At 44.6% G+C, this 17,604-nt stretch overlaps 1 protein-coding gene across 1 annotated transcript in view; it reads right to left on the bottom strand.

Moving 5' to 3' along the window:
• Window positions 1–14,651: 14,651 nt before the first annotated feature.
• The window catches only part of LOC308111696 (ADP-ribosylation factor-like protein 15), a 95,771-nt gene continuing 92,818 nt past the window's right edge, over window positions 14,652–17,604 (bottom strand). The window contains exon 5 of the mRNA XM_080466690.1: window positions 14,652–16,511. Coding sequence (XP_080322816.1) covers window positions 16,359–16,511 — 153 coding nt within the window. The 3' untranslated portion in view covers window positions 14,652–16,358. The remainder of the gene's footprint in view (window positions 16,512–17,604) is intronic.

Genomic DNA, 17,604 nt, shown 5'->3' with positions numbered 1-17,604 from the left:
TCAGTAGGCTGCGGAAAGGCGGGGAATCGGTTTTACGATCTGACGTCCTCCGTGAGGTTTTCTGACGCGTTTGAGAGTTTGGTCTTGTTTTTTTTCTATTTTTTAACATGACCACAGTTAAATGGGCTCCACTTTACTGCCGTGAGCAGTCTTGAAACACTTTGCACTCTTTACACTGTCGGCCACATTCAAGAGACACACGCGGACCGACAGCTGCCATGCAAGGTGCTCGCTCACTCTGCGAGGACGAGATCGGAGGACCACGACACTCCATCGTGCGAGCCACAGCCTCTCGAACCTGTTGCCCTGGACTGTGACAGAACGCTTCCAGCTGGAGACACGAATCGTGAGATAAAACGTGCGTTGGTTAGCAGTTTTCAGTTGGAACAGTAGAGAATTGGCACTTTGCACTTCACATAAGGCCTGTTTGTTATTTTCAAGCCCCTGCCTCAACATCCGCACGAGCCTCAACACACGAACCTTCACATTCGTCCGCGCCCAAAGACCAACGAAAAGCTGACGCTGATCTGTGCAAAGGTCCTGCGACGCGTGCAAACCGTTTGGAGCGTCGCGGCGAGGCGGGAGATTACGTGACCTTCTGCAGGTGAATCGTTTGAACCGTGTCACTCTGAGGGAACCTGGAATGTTTCTGCATGCGGGGGTTAATTCTCTTCTGCACGCCGAGGGCGACAGAAACAAATTTATCTGGATCACCAAAATAAAAAAAAAAAAGTATTTTCTTCCTCTGCTTGCAAACACAAGTAATCTGTGAGCTCATCGCCACCTCTCACCAGAATTTTGCTTCATGCGATTGGAATTACTTGACATTTTTAACATATCTACACAGTTTGCACGTGTGCAGAGAGATCTGCAGCGACAGTGGAGCACCTGCTCATTATTACAGTGCTTTTATTGTGTTTTCAGTCACTAACAGTGTCATAATGTTTTATTGTTTTATGGGTTAAGTAATAATTGGCCTTGCCAGCTGGAAGATACAATAAAAAGATCTCAGCAGCAGGCCACGCTGAAGACAAACCACAGTCCGTGTTACACTTCATTCAATTCTGCGTTCAAATTTTACAGCGCTGAGGAGGAAATGTGGCTCCCAGGCGCCAATTACGCTCCGTGAAGTTCTCCTTTGTTTTTTAGAAGAACACGATGAACCATCGGAGATCAGAGAGCAAAAAGCTTTCCACTGACGAAGAGGTCCTCGTTCGTGTTTTTTATTCACGGTTGTCAAAAGAAAAGCTTCGAGCTCCCAGGATTTAAAAAAAACCCAAATAAAATAAAGCCACAGGAAACCTCTTCCTGTCTGTTGGAAAGTGTTCAGGCCGCCATCGAGTCGATGCTCGGCAGCTGGACAGACGAGCGGGCGCGATGGTTTGAACGTTTGCCAGGACGATATTTGTTAATGGAGCCGCTCTCTAAATAACACACACACACCTTCACTCACGCGAAGCCCCTCTGTGGCCCACCATGACCTCACGAGCGCTGCAGTCTGTGGCCGCGCTCCACCCACCGTGAACTCCCCAACCCAGCCAGCCAGACACGCAACCCGGCTCGTCTGCAGCCAAACACCAGCCTCCGCCGTGCGTGCGTTGTGAGCGGGAGCTTGTTTTGAAGGGCACAGATTGATGATGATGATGACTCCTGGTTATCCAAACAAAAGCTCACACGCCAAAACACCTGTTTACCTAAAGTGTATCTTTTTGTTTTATCCTTTCATAATTTAAAAGCGATCCTGTATATATATATTTAATTTTTCTTTATTCGATTTCTCAAATTTTACTTTTGCTGTCAACCATATAAGTCAACTTGATCTTTCAGGCTTTGTTAAAGTGCTGGTTCTCCTACTGAATAACATCAAAAAGGAGACGTCCGTTTAAACATCAACAGTTTAAAGCGGCGGTGTCAAACACATTTTACTTCAGGGCCCACGTGCAGCCGGGTTTTGTCTTCATCTGCTGGATCTGTAAAATAGTAACATGATGACATAATGACATTTACTTTTTAACTTCAAAGTTTTTCTCTGTCGGATATAAGTTCTGAAAAAGTTACAATCTCAACATAAAGCCAATTGTAATGACACCCGGTGACAGTGAGCCCCATTGCTCGTGTGACAGGAAGTGTTGATGTGACCTGCACGTACAGTCTCTCTGGTCCCGTCGCCACAGAAACACCGTGATCGTCTGAAGAGGCTGAATCTGATGAGTCCAAATTAGTTAGGCTGCTGAAGAACTGGAGCTGTTTGTAAGAGCCCGCTCTGGTGGGTTCTGTTTTAAATAAAAAAGAAACCAAATAAAACCCATAACACAACGTTTTGTGGCTGAAAGGAGCAGAAACCTTCTCAAAGTTTGACACAGAGGCGGAAAGAGACTTTGAACACGTATCGGTCACGTGACACTTAGTTACAAGTAAAAGTAGAGTTGTTAACAATATAGTCTCGAGAAATGACCAAATATCTGATATCAATAGTAAAACATTAGTTATATTTAAATTGAGAGAGAGAGAGAGAGAGAGAGAGAGGGAGAGAGAGAGAGAGAGAGAGAGAGAGAGAGAGAGAGAGAGAGAGAGAGAGAGAGAGAGAGAGAGAGAGAGAGAGAGAGAGAGAGAGAGAGAGAGAGAGAGAGAGAGAGAGAGCACCATACATCTCATCAAAAAGAGAATTCAGCCCAAATGCTCTTTTGTTTTGTCCGTTTGGAGGATTAAGATCTTATATTTGACATAATTACTACATTTGCATTTAACAGAACTCAGCAATGACAACGAGCATTAATGGAACAATAAACCATCTCCTAATGCCGTTAACACCGTAAATGATTACATAACGCAGCTCTTGAAGCATTAATTAAATGCTTTTTTTCAAAAAAAGTTTTACTGATAATCTGTACAGTAACTGGCAACGTGATCCTGGACCCGAAGAAGGAGAGCAACCTTTTCCTAAATGCTCCTGAACTCCAAGAGGTTAAAATAACTTGAAGCTTTGCATAATGTCGCCTCATGTTCAATATTCCACTCATTATTAGACACATTCGTACTTTTACTTTCCACCCTGCAATATGTCCAACCGGCACATGATGTTTTTCGTTCCGCTGTTTTGACTTGCAGCTTTAAATGTTCTCGCAGGAGGCCTGCCACTGAACATAACCTGCTGCTTTCACCCACCACCGTGTGTGTGTGTGTGTGTGTGTGTGTGTGTGTGTGTGTGTGTGTGTGTGTGTGTGTGTGTGTGTGTGTGTGTGTGTGTGTGTGTGTGTGTGTGTGTGTGTGTGTGTGTGTGTGTGTGTGTGTGTGTGTGTGTGTGTGTGTTTTATCTTCTTTCTCTTACTCTGGGCCGCTCTTTGTCCACCTAATTGCCCCTCTGGGATAAATAAAGTTTTTTTTTTTCTGATTCTGCAAAAACCAAAAGCTGAACAGGTGTAACAGTTGCATGGCTAATAATAAAGATTTATAACACGTCCACAGCACAGCTCAGATCATGATTTTACGTGTGTATGGTTGTCAGCAGGCCTTTACAATAATATATTATATGAAGAAAGAAAAATGACCAGTGTTCATACTGTCTTCACAGGCTTCATTTGGTGTTAAAATACATTTTTAGAAACATATAAGCTCCTTCCTTTTACTTTTAAAACCTAAAACTGTTGACTAACCGTTCTGTTCACATGCAGACAAACATCTTTCAACTCTTTTAGTGCTACACTTTATTTCATTTTCACTGTTTAGGTTTGTGTTGACTCTGTAATACAGCAGAGAAAAGCACACGATGGTCCTCCTAATGTTCCTAAAATGTCAACATTGAAGTAGTTCTTTCTAAAATATCAAAGCAAACACGCACCATCACTTTCCTACGCGTGTGGAAAAAGTTAAAACGCACACAGTTAAGATCAAAATATGTTCTTATCTTCATACTTGAGATGTTGTCACCTTGTTACAGATTGAGCTGAATGTGTTATTTCCTCTTAACACATCTAAATGGGGTTTATCAGAGACTTTTATCAGTCTTCCTGTTGTACTTGTACTGTGTTTTTGATGGCCTGTTCAGTCAGGAAAAGGAGATAACAAATAATCAGATTGTGGATAATATTTTTGCATTGGTTTTCCTTTCGAATGTGGCAGATTAAAAACAGGCCTCTTATCGGAAATGTGATGCCCCCCGTGACACGCGGTCCTCACATCTGTATCTGGATAACCTATCAGGTGGATCTGGTCCCATCGCAGCCAGGTGTAAAAGCCATCTGTACAGAAAAGAAGGAAATCAGTCCCAAAGGTTGAAAGGTCTCTTAATTTCACGCCGCCCTACTCGGTCAATCCAGCCAGACTGATGAAACAGGCAGTGGCGGGAGTGTAACCTCAGTGGATTGAACAAAAAGAAATCCTGAGCAGGAGCTTCGCCTCATGGATGATGAGAAGACGATCTCATAACAATCAGATAACAGAGAAACATGGACACAACACCTTCGAGAGAAGACGGAAATCCACCAAGAAAGTAGTTTAACAACTAGAAACATTAACGTTTAAACGGAATAACCTTTGACCCACTTAAAATTTTCTAAACGGTGCACTTATCGATGAAGTCTAATCACCGATTCATGAAGTTAGTTAGAGGAAGATGCTCTGTAATCTGGATGTTATTGATTCTTCAAATTGATGGCGAGATGAAGTGGAAACAAACCTCCCGGGATCAACTACAAACATGTCTGTTTAAGACTGATAACACATCACGGGGAGAGTGGACAGAGGCGGACGCTGCAGTAACAACTAAGTTCAGGATCAATGAGTTTACTCCTCCTCCACTAAACAGGAGCTTAGTGAAAAAGCCAAGTGGATCTTTTAAAGGGCACTCGTCAAATTTCCTGAAAATGACATATTTCAAAGTGAGAATTGGGTGCATGCCATTTATACTAAATAAAATCTATTGAAAAGCATCAAACTAACTAAGATGAGGCCCATTTCACATTTAACTAAATTAGATGTTTCCTGATGCTATACTATCACATACCATTGTCCTACTATAAAATACATGTTGAAGGACAGTGATATGTGAGATTTGAAAAACTGAAAATATGCCTTGGTAGAACGCACAATTTTAGGTTGAATGCTTTGAAGAAGTTCACTAAATTGTTGTCATTCCTGCTTCACTAAATAAAGAGCTAAAACAGAACAGCATTGCCTATTTCCATGTGCAACGGGATTGTTTCATCATGTGTTATTTATGATTGACACCTATTTACACTTATTAATTAGAAATGTGAACGTTACCAAAGATTCACCAGTTTGTGATGTTTGTGTGGAGAGTCGTAAATAAGTGTGTAAATAATGTCATAATAACTATTGACTGTGTCACTGCCAAAGTGGGAGTTGCTCCAGTTTTCTAGATAACCGATGAATGAGAAGAGCGCTCAGGGTTTCTGGATGATAAAGTTCGGTGTCCGTGTGCAGCGTGATGAACACATCAGTCAGCTCGTTGTTTTTGGACGACTAAAGAAATCTCCCGCACGCAGACGGACGTCACCTGTTAGTGGGATCGGCTCGTTCACGCTTTCTGACAATTAGGTATTTTTCAAGTGGAGAAACTGAAGGCAAAGCCAGCAGAAAGTATTTGAGGCATGCTGCCTGAGTTCTCTTCAAAGGAGCACTGTTGGACGGCGCAACGTCCCCCTTCGGCTTCTCGGGTCTCGGCCATGAGGAAGGTTGGGGGGGGGGTGAGGAAGCCCCTCTCCTGGGACTGAAGGCATCCACCCCATAACACCACTCATGTTCCGCCATTTATCAATTCATCTCTTCTGTTTTCCCATTCACACACCGCTATCAGGTTGGATGTGACACCACCCCCAGAAGGTCAAACCCCCCCCCCCCCCCCCCCCCCCCCCCCTCCTGGAAGAGGTCAAAGAAGGCAGGAGGTATCTGCTATGGTTCGTCCAGCAGGCCGGTCCCTGCACGTCTGAAGCTTCAGATAAATTGTATTGCTGAATGTTAACGTCTCATTAATGTGTTCAACAGGCCATAGAAACGTCTCGCAGCCGTCAGCAGGCAACTTAAATGTCCATAAATCACCTCAAAGCATCGTTTTTAGTCTCATTTCTGTCCCACATGTCCACGCGGGGGCATTTAGGTGGATTACAAATTGAGCGTATGTCCACACTAATCTTCTTGCCAAATTGAAGGTGAGTTGTTGTTTTTTATTTAAAAAAAAAAATTTTTGTAAAAAGAAAAAAAAAAAATGTCTGGAAAAGTCATTCATTTGGCCCGTGTTTGAAGTTGTCTGACACATGGCGGGTGACGATGAATTGTCCCCCAAAGAGTTAATTGATGGAGAGGAGAAAACCTTCGGGGAGGGAAAAGTTCAGTCTTCTACCTCCCCGTCCCGTTTGAAGGAGATGTGAGTTGGCAGTGCAGGAGAGGCTCCAAGATTAATGTTGCAAAAGGGGGCTCTGACAGCCTTTCCGCTGGTTGCGGTTCTCTTGGGTGGCCCGATTGGTCTTGGATGTCACTTTTGCTACTTAATCTTGTGTATGTGAACCAGGCTGATTCAGGGGGCTGGAGGGGGCAGAGGGGGCAGAGGGGGTAGAGGGGGTGGGGTTACACAGAGACAGACTGAGGAGAAAGCAGGATTGCCATTCCTTTAATTTTCGGCAGATCACTTGTTTTGTTTCGTGTCGCTGAGGCGGGAGCAGCTGTATTAAAAGATTTCTGTGGTACAACTTTGTTTTTTTTACTTCGATCAAGACGACTTCAACCTCCCCTAGGGGGCACCAAGTGGAGGTTGATTTATCTTCTATCAAACAGATATTTTTATAACCTAATTTGTAAGTGTAACGGAGATAAATTAAAAGAGGATAAACCCTTAAAATATATTTAATTTGCCCGCTGGTCTAAAGTTGGTCCTGGGGCTATTTTCTACCCCCCAAAAAGTCCCTGGTTGGAGAACAGTACTTTTAAAAGGTCTACAGTGCCAATATTATATTTCACCCACTTTATTTCTCTACATTTATCACTACTGGGCTACAATTAGAGGAAGAAGCTCATCTCCGGCACAGCACCGGCTAAACATTCCGCATGTTTGCACTCCATCAAAATGAGGAAACGGCCTCTTTGTTGCTTTTATGGCGTTGTCGTTGTTATGTGTAATGCTTTTAAACTCATTGATTTCCCCTCTGCCGTCAGTCTTCAGTCCGTAATAATACCTCAGGACTTCAGGCTGTGGTGGAAACACAGGAAACAATGAGAAACGTATTACTTTTTATTGCCTATGGATCCCAGCAGCTGTTATTAATATCCCATAATGTGGAAAAAACATTCGAAAGTCCAGCATTCAATTAAAAATCACTTCTTGTTGTCAGACGGAGCATGTGTGATGTGTGAGTTTGGAGGGGAGGGCTCGTTCTCCCACACCTGCTTCACAAGGTCAATAAGGGAACTGAAGTGCGTCTGTCTTAACCCAAACAAAATGTAGACACAATGAAATCACACGATTTGAGAATGAACCGTAAGCTAGTTGTGGCTCCAGTTGTTGGTCGGTGAGCTCCTGATCCGGCGGGTAACGAGAGGAGACATATTTTCTTCCTCTGGGTTTTTCCTGGTGGTGAATCCCATTAGAGGATGTTTAGGCTCAATCCTCAGAGCAGCAGTAAACAGAAACGAGGCGCTGCCATGTGATCCAGAAACGTCGCACATTTTTTTCACCGCTTACAGATTGAAGAAAAAACCTTAAATCTGCTCATCACTTTAAATTGCTTAAATATTGTGGGGTTTTTTTTGTTTTTTTTTTGTTTGCAGAGAATTCAAAATGAATGTTTTGGATTCATAAATCCAGATTAAACTCCAGGCACACGCTCATGTTGCAATTATGCCACTGGAGATGGCCTCGCTTTGGTTTCCTGTTTGGTAAATATTGAGTCGCTCACAATGAAAGTATGTAAATACACAGACTTCCAGGTTCTAGTTGAACAATTGCTCAGCGAGCTGTGTCCAGCTAACATCTCTAAGCCCATCGAAACTAGTCTCTTACTTGACCTTGCCGACATTTAACCCTAATCCTCCACACCTTAAACACTATTTCTGGCTGCGGCTCTAAGCTTCTTCCCGCCATCCCGCCCGAGTCTGTGCCTGCAGTCTGCTCCTTTCCAGCACAGCTGAATCATCCCGCCACCTTCTCCCGTTCCTATTGTTCGCTCGCATCTCGGTTGTGACTGACTGTGCAGTTTCCCGGGTGAGTCAGGTTTGCGTTTCGTCATCGCTGGACGGGCCGACGTTTAAAACTCCGTGCTGGACCAAATAAGGCCCCCCGGCTGTGATGGAGGACCTCCGCGTGCCAAAAGTTTGGTAAAACACAGGTGTTCCCTCTCCGCGCAGCATTCGTGTTTACTAGATTGTCCCTGTGAAAGACTCACTTTTCTTTCTCTTTTTTTTTTTTCCTTCCCTCCCTTCCTTCGCTTTCACATGCAAGGTTTGTATTTTGAGAGCTCCAAGCTGCCCACATAGTGTCGTCACTGGAGCTGCTTTCCCCGTAAACTGTTTGGATTCAATGAGCTAATCCACCTCCAGTGCTTGGCCCGGTGCCACGCAGCACACCAAACAAACCATAATACTGAAGAAGAAGAAAAAAAATAAAGGTTCACTTTGTAGACAACTAACAAATATTTACCACATATTAGCGACTGATTAATCACCTGTGGCTGCACGCTCACTGGGTCAGCTCTAAGAACCGCAGCGAAGGAAGTCAATGTCGGTAGAAAACAACTTGTCGCTCAGGTCCGTCCTCCACGATGCTCCCACTTCATGTTGGGGGTAATTTAAAGCTTGCATATGTGCAGCATGAGGAGCCTGAGTGCAGCTGTACTCTGCACATGTTCTTCTGATCTCCTGCAGAGAAAAGCAGTGCATGTCAGCCCCCCCCCCCCGCACCCCCCCCCCCCCCTCCCACCCCACCCCCCCTTCCCCCTTTGTTATTCCTCTGTTTTCTCAGAGCTGTGACAGCAAAGTCCACAGAAACAACGGTGAAAGCGTCATGTCTGTCCATCTTCAAAGAGTTATGACAAGAGAGACTCAACCAGTTAAAGAAAAACAAGAAGTCTGATGGCCACCAGCGGGACGGGGACTCTAGTAAATGAAGCGGTGAGTCTAGACCACTTGAGACGGGCATGTTAAGGTCACGCTCATAAAAGTCCCCTAGACACTGCGCTGCTTATAGGCCTGAAGGGGAAGAATCACCTGCACAGACGGGTCAGGGGCTGCTGCACTGGGAACTGCTAACCCCCCCCCCCCCCAATCCTTCCACTACACAGGGAGAGAGCAATAAGTTTCATATGTGACGCGTCGTGAATCAGACTAACTGGATGTGTGTGGTAGGCCTGCGAGCGACATCCTCAAAACGCCATTCCTCCGACAGTGGATATCTGAAGGTAGATTTTTAAACAGTTCCTGTATTTTGACTCAAACGTGCAACAGATCCTTCAGTGGCTGCCACTAATTGACCTTTCGCAGGAATGCAACACCTTCTCCTTGACTGACGTTTGCTTTTTGCGGTTCCTGTGGGATGGGGCAGCGGGCCGCTGGAAGGCGATAGCGGAGGGGGGCGGGGAGATCCTCTGGAGATAAACCGTCGTGCCCCCCTGTCCCTCAGACAACAAAGAAAGTGAGTGATGTTTGTCTGAAAACCAAGAGCCGCGATCCCCCTTGTTTTGATGTGTGGGCCACCTGGGATGCGGGTCTCCATCAGCACTCGGGCCCGAGGAGAGAGGAAGGGAAACAGGACTCACACAGATCTCGTCCGCAGGACAAACAATCTGAGTGACAAGGCTGCCGGGATCCCACGGAAGTCACCCAACAGACGAGGCTTTCAAACACGCAGAGAAAACAAGAGGCGCGGAGGTTGGCCACAAAGGGCTCCGAGTAGAATTGCACCGCATGGTTTCCTCAGATCCTCCAGTGGCAAACGTTGGGAGTTTGATCCAAACACAGGCAGGACCAGATTCATCTCAGTTCATCTTGAAACAGAAAACACAGGACTGTGAAGCAGCGTCACGCTGAGCAAGGGAGTTAAAAAAACAACAACAAAAAAAGGTTCTTGTGGAAATCTATACTTCTATACTACCTTTTGTTTTGAGTTATATTATCGTGTTTAAATGTATGATCTTCTCGTGAACTCTGATTCACTGAAACATGATGGAGGTTTTCATACTGTGAGACGATGATGATTTATTTCCCACAATTCTAAAGAAAAAATGATGCCAGGAAATCTGTAATTCTTCCCCGGAGGAGTGAAAACCACTGGAATATTTTGTGTAAAGTGTGGTGTGCACGTTTTTGTCTTCACAAAAGTAACTTAAAGTTTTACTCTGAATCAACTCCAACATAAAGTACCACATATACAGACATCATACCTGGTAACACATCAATAACTAATAATAAGGCTTCATGTACTTTTGATTTGATGCAGAATGAAAATACTTCATTTTTAAAAGTTTTCTTTCCTTTCAGATTTGTTGATGTAAGATTTATGTTGGTGAAACACCCGTTTTGTTACAGCGAGACCCTGAATTAAGTCTTGATTGACATTCCAACAGTCTGGTTTGGGTTTCACATCTTTAAGTTCCACTTTTGATTAAATTACTTTGATGCAATCAGACTAATCTAATATCGTCCCGTGTCCACATGGAGCCTGGTCTTTACATCAGAAATGACCAAACCAGGTCTGATGAGGATTTAAAGTCATTTAAAAAGAAAAACACCTGGAGGGTCTAATAAAGGAAAAGGCAGGACGAGCTGATGCTCGGTGGGATTCCAGGTCTTCCGCATTTTTAGATTTGAGCCACAAAGCTGCAGGATGACACAGACGACGGGAGGTAAACTCCTGCAAACGGAGACGCTTTCGGTTAACGACGCCAACGAGCGATCGACGAACTACTGGGAGTTCGTTTCGAGTTTCTTTCGTGTGAACCTGAACTACTACTAAACTGCTTCTCGCATGATGCCAATCAACTGCAGCTCTGCATCCACAGCTATCATTCAGGCTGGATGAATCCATCACACACTTCCAGCATGAGAGAAATGACCTTTTTATACGTAGTTTACATGTGGAGAGACACCAGTTAAAGGTCACAGTGCTGAAGGTTTTCTGAATCAATAATACCTCGTATCTGGAAAAGATGACCATGTTCAGGGAATATTTCATCACGGGCTCTACATCACTGATGCATTGCAGCCACTTGGGCTTGTTTTTTATGATGTGTGTGTTTTGTGGAGGCAGGAGTGTTAAAACAAAGAGGAAACCCCCTCAGACGAACTCGGAGGTCCCGTTGGATCAGGAGACTGAAAGCAGCATCATAGCTGATCTCTGCGTCACTGCTCCGGGATGCCGACGAAGAGGAGGAGGAGGAGGAGGAGGAGGAGGAGGAGGAGGAGGAGGAGGAGGAGGAGGAAGAGGAAGAGGAGGGTGAGGAGAAGCAGTCCTCTGCTGTGTGTGAGGAGGTGAAGCACGGTGAGTGTCCCATGTGGAGCATTGGCCGTGGGAGGCAGAGCAGGGGTACAGGGCCCAGATGGATGTCAGGGCAACATCTGTTGCACCTCCCGGCCTGCTTTTATCAGCAGATACCCTGACACACACACACACACACACACACACACACACACACACACACACACACACACACACACACACACACACACACACACACACACACACACACACACACACACACACACACACACACACACACACACACACACACACACACACACGACGGGAGAAAGATGGAGGGAGAACAAGAGGCATTCTTTCCAGAGTTTAAGAAAACATGCGCTTTTGTTTGTCTTGTAAACGAACGTCAGGTTCCCCGTCGGGTCACGCATTTGCATTTCACAAAGCTGCCAGGCTTCACTTTGCAGTGAGTGATTGGATGTGTTTATACTTCTGGTAGGTCGTTATAATGCATGTGACACATGGTGGTGGCACTTTACACCAAAATATGAAAAATCAATTGGATTGCCTTCACAAGAATAATTTACCAACGTGGGTGGAGGAAAAAACATTGACATATTTTGTTATTCAGACACTTAATGTAGGTATAGGTACTTTGTAAAAACAACTGCGATGCATCGAACCTTTTAATAACTGTAAAGTGTCCCTGCATCAGTTTTTTTGGTTGTTTGTGTGCATTTGTCTCGCTGCTGTACTGTTTTTCTTGATTTCTCATCAGGTTTGAGAAAGGTTTTTTCTTATTTTGAGTTAATGAAACTAAACGGTTTTCCATGATAAAGCCTGCCCTGCACAATGAGTGTGGCAGTTCACACACCTCACAGTTAGAATCAGTCAGAATCCAGGCTCAAGGTGGTCCGTTATTCCATTTTTTTTTTTTTTTTGAGGTAATCTCGCCACTTTAAACTGTTAGTAGGTGTGAGTGTGTGTGGTTGCGTTTGCCACATGATGAACTGGTGACGGGTCCCACAGTCAGCTGGGAATGGCTCCTTTAAAAGAACAAGGACGCTACCGACTGATTCACCCATAAATCTGCAGTTGATAGGAGTCACAAAGTTCAACAACAGAAATCTGTCAAGTTACATACTATAACAGGACATATACAAGCTTTGTTGAGACTGTTGTGCAACGTCTCTTACTTTTGGGAATGGAATAAAGACAGTATGAAGAAATAAAGCAGCAGCACGTACATGATTGCACGCTCGGAAAAAAAATAAAACTGCACTGTTTCGGATTAACAGAGTAAAGAAATGCACGAGTGAAAATACACAGGCAGCTACCTCTTCACTGAGTCACTCCGAGGTTGTGCTGAAAAAAAAAGAAAAAGTCTAATGTAGCAAATGAGATAATCGTTTTTACAAACCCACATTGCTTCGTTTGTGTTGAAATCAACACAGCCCATGTTTAAAATCCAATCCACTTCTTGATGGAAAATTTCCTTTTGACTTCAGAGCTGGGCGTGTGTGTGTGTGTGTGTGTGTGTGTGTGTGTGTGTGTGTGTGTGTGTGTGTGTGTGTGTGTGTGTGTGTGTGTGTGTGTGTGTGTGTTGTACGGGCTCTAAATAGGCTCTGAATGAGCAAAGACAGACGGTGACGTGAGCACGGCACTCTTGATGCCTGAATATCAAAACCGGGTAGATAAATGCAGAGCCATGATGGCCACTGCAGGATGGCATCAGCTCAATTGTGCATTTGCTTTCTTTAAGTTTTACCCTTTTACACACGCTCGACGTTTCTGCCAGCAGTTTGTCTTGCCATAGATTTTCAGATTTCTCAATGTTTTCCTACCTTCCAGGCAACTGTTAATTATCTCCCACTTTAAGTGAATTATGACCAGAAGAAATAACCTGCAGAGACTTGACTGTTTCTTGAGTGACTGTATCCATCACACGAAACACCACGCATCGCCTGCATTGTTGTTCAGTAAGGCACAGGCCAATTAGAGAAGTCTGGAGTGCATTACCACAGAGTACTGCAACTCCGGAGCTTATCAGCAAGTCACACCGAAGGTCGGCTGCCAGCAAGGGCAAGAAGGAACAGTGCAGCCAGACGCCAGCAATTACACAGGTAGAGCAGGTAAAGGTTCAGTGTGGGAAGAGAGCACAGCATTGCATTCAGTAGAATTAAATCAGTTTCACAGACAGACAGAGAGAGAGATGGGGGGTGGGGGTGGGGGTAGGTGGGTGTAGTCTGTCTTTTCTCCAGGGAGAGCTGCTTCACAGGGCCCGGCCTCCTCTCCTCTCCCCTGTGGCTGCCTGGATGCTCTGGCTGAGGGGAGTCCTGCTTCACTGTGAGCAAAGGGAAGCAGAGCAAGTGAGACTTGAGACACAAAGATGGGAGAGAACCTGAGCAAAGGGGGGGGGGTGGTGACAAAGAGGCAGAGAAATAGAGAGAAAGCGAGCGACATGAAGGGCGAGGGGGGAGCGAGGAGAGGAGAGGCGAGGAGAGGCGAGCGCAGCAGCCCATGGTTTGTATCAGGGCCGCGGCAGCTTCCAGAGCCGGTGTGCAGCAGACTGAAGAGAAGCACGTCTGCCTCAGAGGCAGAGACTGGAAAACAGGATCAAAGAGTCGCCAGGGCAACCTGCATGACACACATTGTATTAAAGCCACACGGTTAATTTGAAAAAGAGGGAAGGAGGGCAAAAAGAGAGGGGAAAGGGGAGGCAGAGGTAGCAGAGAGTGGAGTATATTTATCAGGAACTCCTGTCTCACTCGGTTAACTTTCCACTCCAAACTTTCTTCAGCCGCTCTACTTTGACTGCTGCTTCCTTTTTTTCTCCTTTCTTCCCCCCTTAAACTTTGGCTCAAACTCTTCTGGCTCATCTGGGCTTTCCTGATTATCTTTCAGAGTCTCAGATTTCCACAGGTCACCCTGATTCACAAATCACAGACACTGAATAAGAGGTTTCCAGGGACACTTGAAAACGTTCAACTCATCACATATTTCAGAGAGATACAGAGTACAATTTGTTCTATTTTTATCCAGAATAGAGTCACGGACTCCTGCCTCCTAATGTATACCTGATCCAGCTGATCATGTGCTCGTACAAGTGCTACAAAGAAGAGTCACGCTGCTGGGTCGTCATTCTGTGAATCCAGGACACAGGAAATATTCATCTACACAAGAGTGACAAGAAAAAAACTAAAGAAAAAACCCCAAAGCATGACCACTTCAATTTTCAAAACTTTTAATTGCATTTTAAGACAAAACGCAGGATTGAATAAAAAAACAAAAAAAACAAAAAACAATTTAAAATGTGTGTCTGATGATATGAAAAGTCCAACACTGGTAAAATCTCGACATGAAAGATTAATTTACACTGAAGACAACAAATGTGCTGATCTGCTCAGTTCTCACATCAGGTACAAAAACAACAACAACAAAAAAGATTTGATCTCTAAAAACCTGACAAAATACTGATCGAAACAACAAATCAAACAAAGCACATGGGGAGAAGGTGTGAACGTCATAGTGGGTACAACCACACACCTGTGGCACATTTTTTTAGAAGTGGGGGCTCCACGCGAGGGCAACTGGTCTGAAAAATGGCATCGGGGATAATAATAATAAAAAAAAAGCAGAAAAGAAGCGGTGGGGACGGGCAGAGGATCTGCAGCAGTGAGGGGCCGTGGTGGGGCAGGGGTGTGCGATAAACAGCAGACAGGGAGGGGTCTTCAGACAGTTGGAAGGCATTAGGGTGTCGGACAGGGACTTGTCAGATGCAGCTGTTGCTGTGGCTGATTGATAGTTTGTATTCCACCCTGATGGGAGCCTGCAGTCACCAGCCAGGGCTGAGACGGCTCGTGTCAAAACTTAAAAGGGAGAAAACAATACAGTAAAAAAAAAAACGAGAAAACAAATCCCCCGAAAAGAAATAAAATTCATTAAATTTTTTGTCTACCTTACGGGTACATCCAGTCCAGACAATCAACATTTACTCTTGTTTTGGTCTTTGATTTGGCAGAATTTAAGAGTGTGACACAAGGATGTATGATATATAAAAAATCTGAACGCAGCCCTACCAGATTAACACACGGAGCTAGAAAATATATCCTAAGTTGCACATTTATAAAAGCATTCAGACTTGTTCCCACTTTCCAAATGGACTCACGTCTCCCCAAAGTCACCTAAGCACTTAGTCACAAGATTAGTACTTGTGCACGGCTGCACAGGAGGGTACACAGCAATATGCCTGTCTGCATGTACATAATACCCCATGACATACTCAGACTACAACTATTCAGATTAGATATTCAGACGCAGTGCGACCACACCGATATGTAACTACCGTACATAACTTGAGGCTTTGGACTATGTACTCCAGTCACACAACAGTTCCTGTTGTTACCGAGTCGGAGGGAGAAGCACTTGACAGCCATACAGTACTTCTCAGAGAAAAGAACATCAACCATGCCCACCCAGACATCCTGCAAAGTAATTAGTGGCGATGTTAACATATCTACAGACAACCTGGGCTCCACTGTGTGTGTGCTTGCATGTGTGTGTGTGTGTGTGTGTGTGTGTGTGTGTGTGTGTGTGTGTGTGTGTGTGTGTGTGTGAGCGCGTGCTTGTGTGTGTCTCCGCTGTCAGCTTGTCGTGGTTAACTGTTGCTCGTGTGCACTCGTCCAATTTAGAAAACGATATTGCGGCGAGGGGAGGATAAGGTACGATACACATCTCAAAGAGAAACAAGGCTGACTTCTGCCGAGTTTTCTTCTGTGTGCATGTGTGTGTCTGTGCAGGGGTGTGTGTGTGTGTGTGTGTGTGTGTGTGTGTGTGTGTGTGTGTGTGTGTGTGTGTGTGTATGTGTGTGCGTGGGCACCCGCAGGACGTGGCGGCTGTTAACCACTAACGTCTCCTGGCATTAGCAGCGTTAGCGTCATATCCTCACGGGCTCTGTGTCTTTGTCCTCCAGCAGGCTGATGAACTGGCCGAAGCTCTCCTTCACGGCCTCCATGTTGTCGGTGGAGCTGCCGTCCAGGATCCAGCGCTTCCCCCGGGCCAGCGGCTCCAGCTCAAAGTACTTCTTGACCTGCAGTCACAAACAACACATGCTCGGTTACGCCATCACATGTCATCACACTAAAGCAAGATGAACAGCTTTTGCATGAGCAAAACTATTTAAATATCAGCTGTTGATTTTTTTTTTAAACGGAAAACAAGCACAACAACAGATGAATTCAGTTATTATTTCACCCTCTAACATGTGGATAGAGGTATTCCATTTTACCATTTGCTCAGATAAACTGGTACCAAAGCTCTCGTCAGATTCTTTTTAAAGACGTTTATAGACCCGTTTAATTCTTCAGCAAAGTGTACGCTAATAAGACAAACAAATAAATAGAACAGAACTAAATGAGACAAAACGGCCCTTGTATGTGAGAAATATGCGGCTTGTTGGCTTGGCACTGCTCTCCGTAAGAGTTGATTATAAAGTTCATATGCTGGCTTTTGGCAACTCCTCGACGGTGGGGGGTGTAGTGAGGCTCGCGGAGAACCAGAACCGGCTGTTATGTAAAAACAAATCTCAGCAGAGGGAACAATGTCTCAGACCTCCACTGAAGGTACTGCAGGTTGTTAGGCGCTCTGACATTTTCAAGCTGAGAGTTATGGAAGCAATCTTTTTTTTTTTTTCCTTTGCCTGATGTGAATAAAGTCCAAAGACTGCACAGAGACAAATGTGTTCAGTCAGCAGCTCTGAGACAAAAAAAAAAAATCTAATGAAATAACACTGATGTCAGAGATACAATAAAACTAATGTTTCTCATCTTTCTGATTTACTTAGTCACTTTTATGCTGGGTTGGGATTTTGCAGTAGTTTAAATCAACACCGGTGCATCAAAGTGATCACGAAGCAGTTGGTACAAGCGCTCGACGTACAGCGCATGCTGGAAAATATATGGATACAGACACTCCAAAGCTCAATTTCCACAGTTGTCTCTACATGAAGAGCTTGCCAAAGTTTACGTTCTCCCTTGTAATGTGTTTTTTATCTGTGAAACGACAGGCTGGGAAGAGGACATTAATCACTGCAGAAATGCCTCGGCTGTGAAGCCGTTTAAAAACATGACATGTTATTGGCAATAATTACTCAAATGATTTTTCATGGCCAGACATCATTTCTT

Source organism: Lipophrys pholis (assembly GCF_963383615.2).
Source record: "Lipophrys pholis genome assembly, chromosome: 7".
Classification (NCBI taxonomy): domain Eukaryota; kingdom Metazoa; phylum Chordata; class Actinopteri; order Blenniiformes; family Blenniidae; genus Lipophrys; species Lipophrys pholis.
Note: the sequence above shows the minus strand (reverse complement) of the source record. Positions and strands in the feature narration are given on the sequence as shown.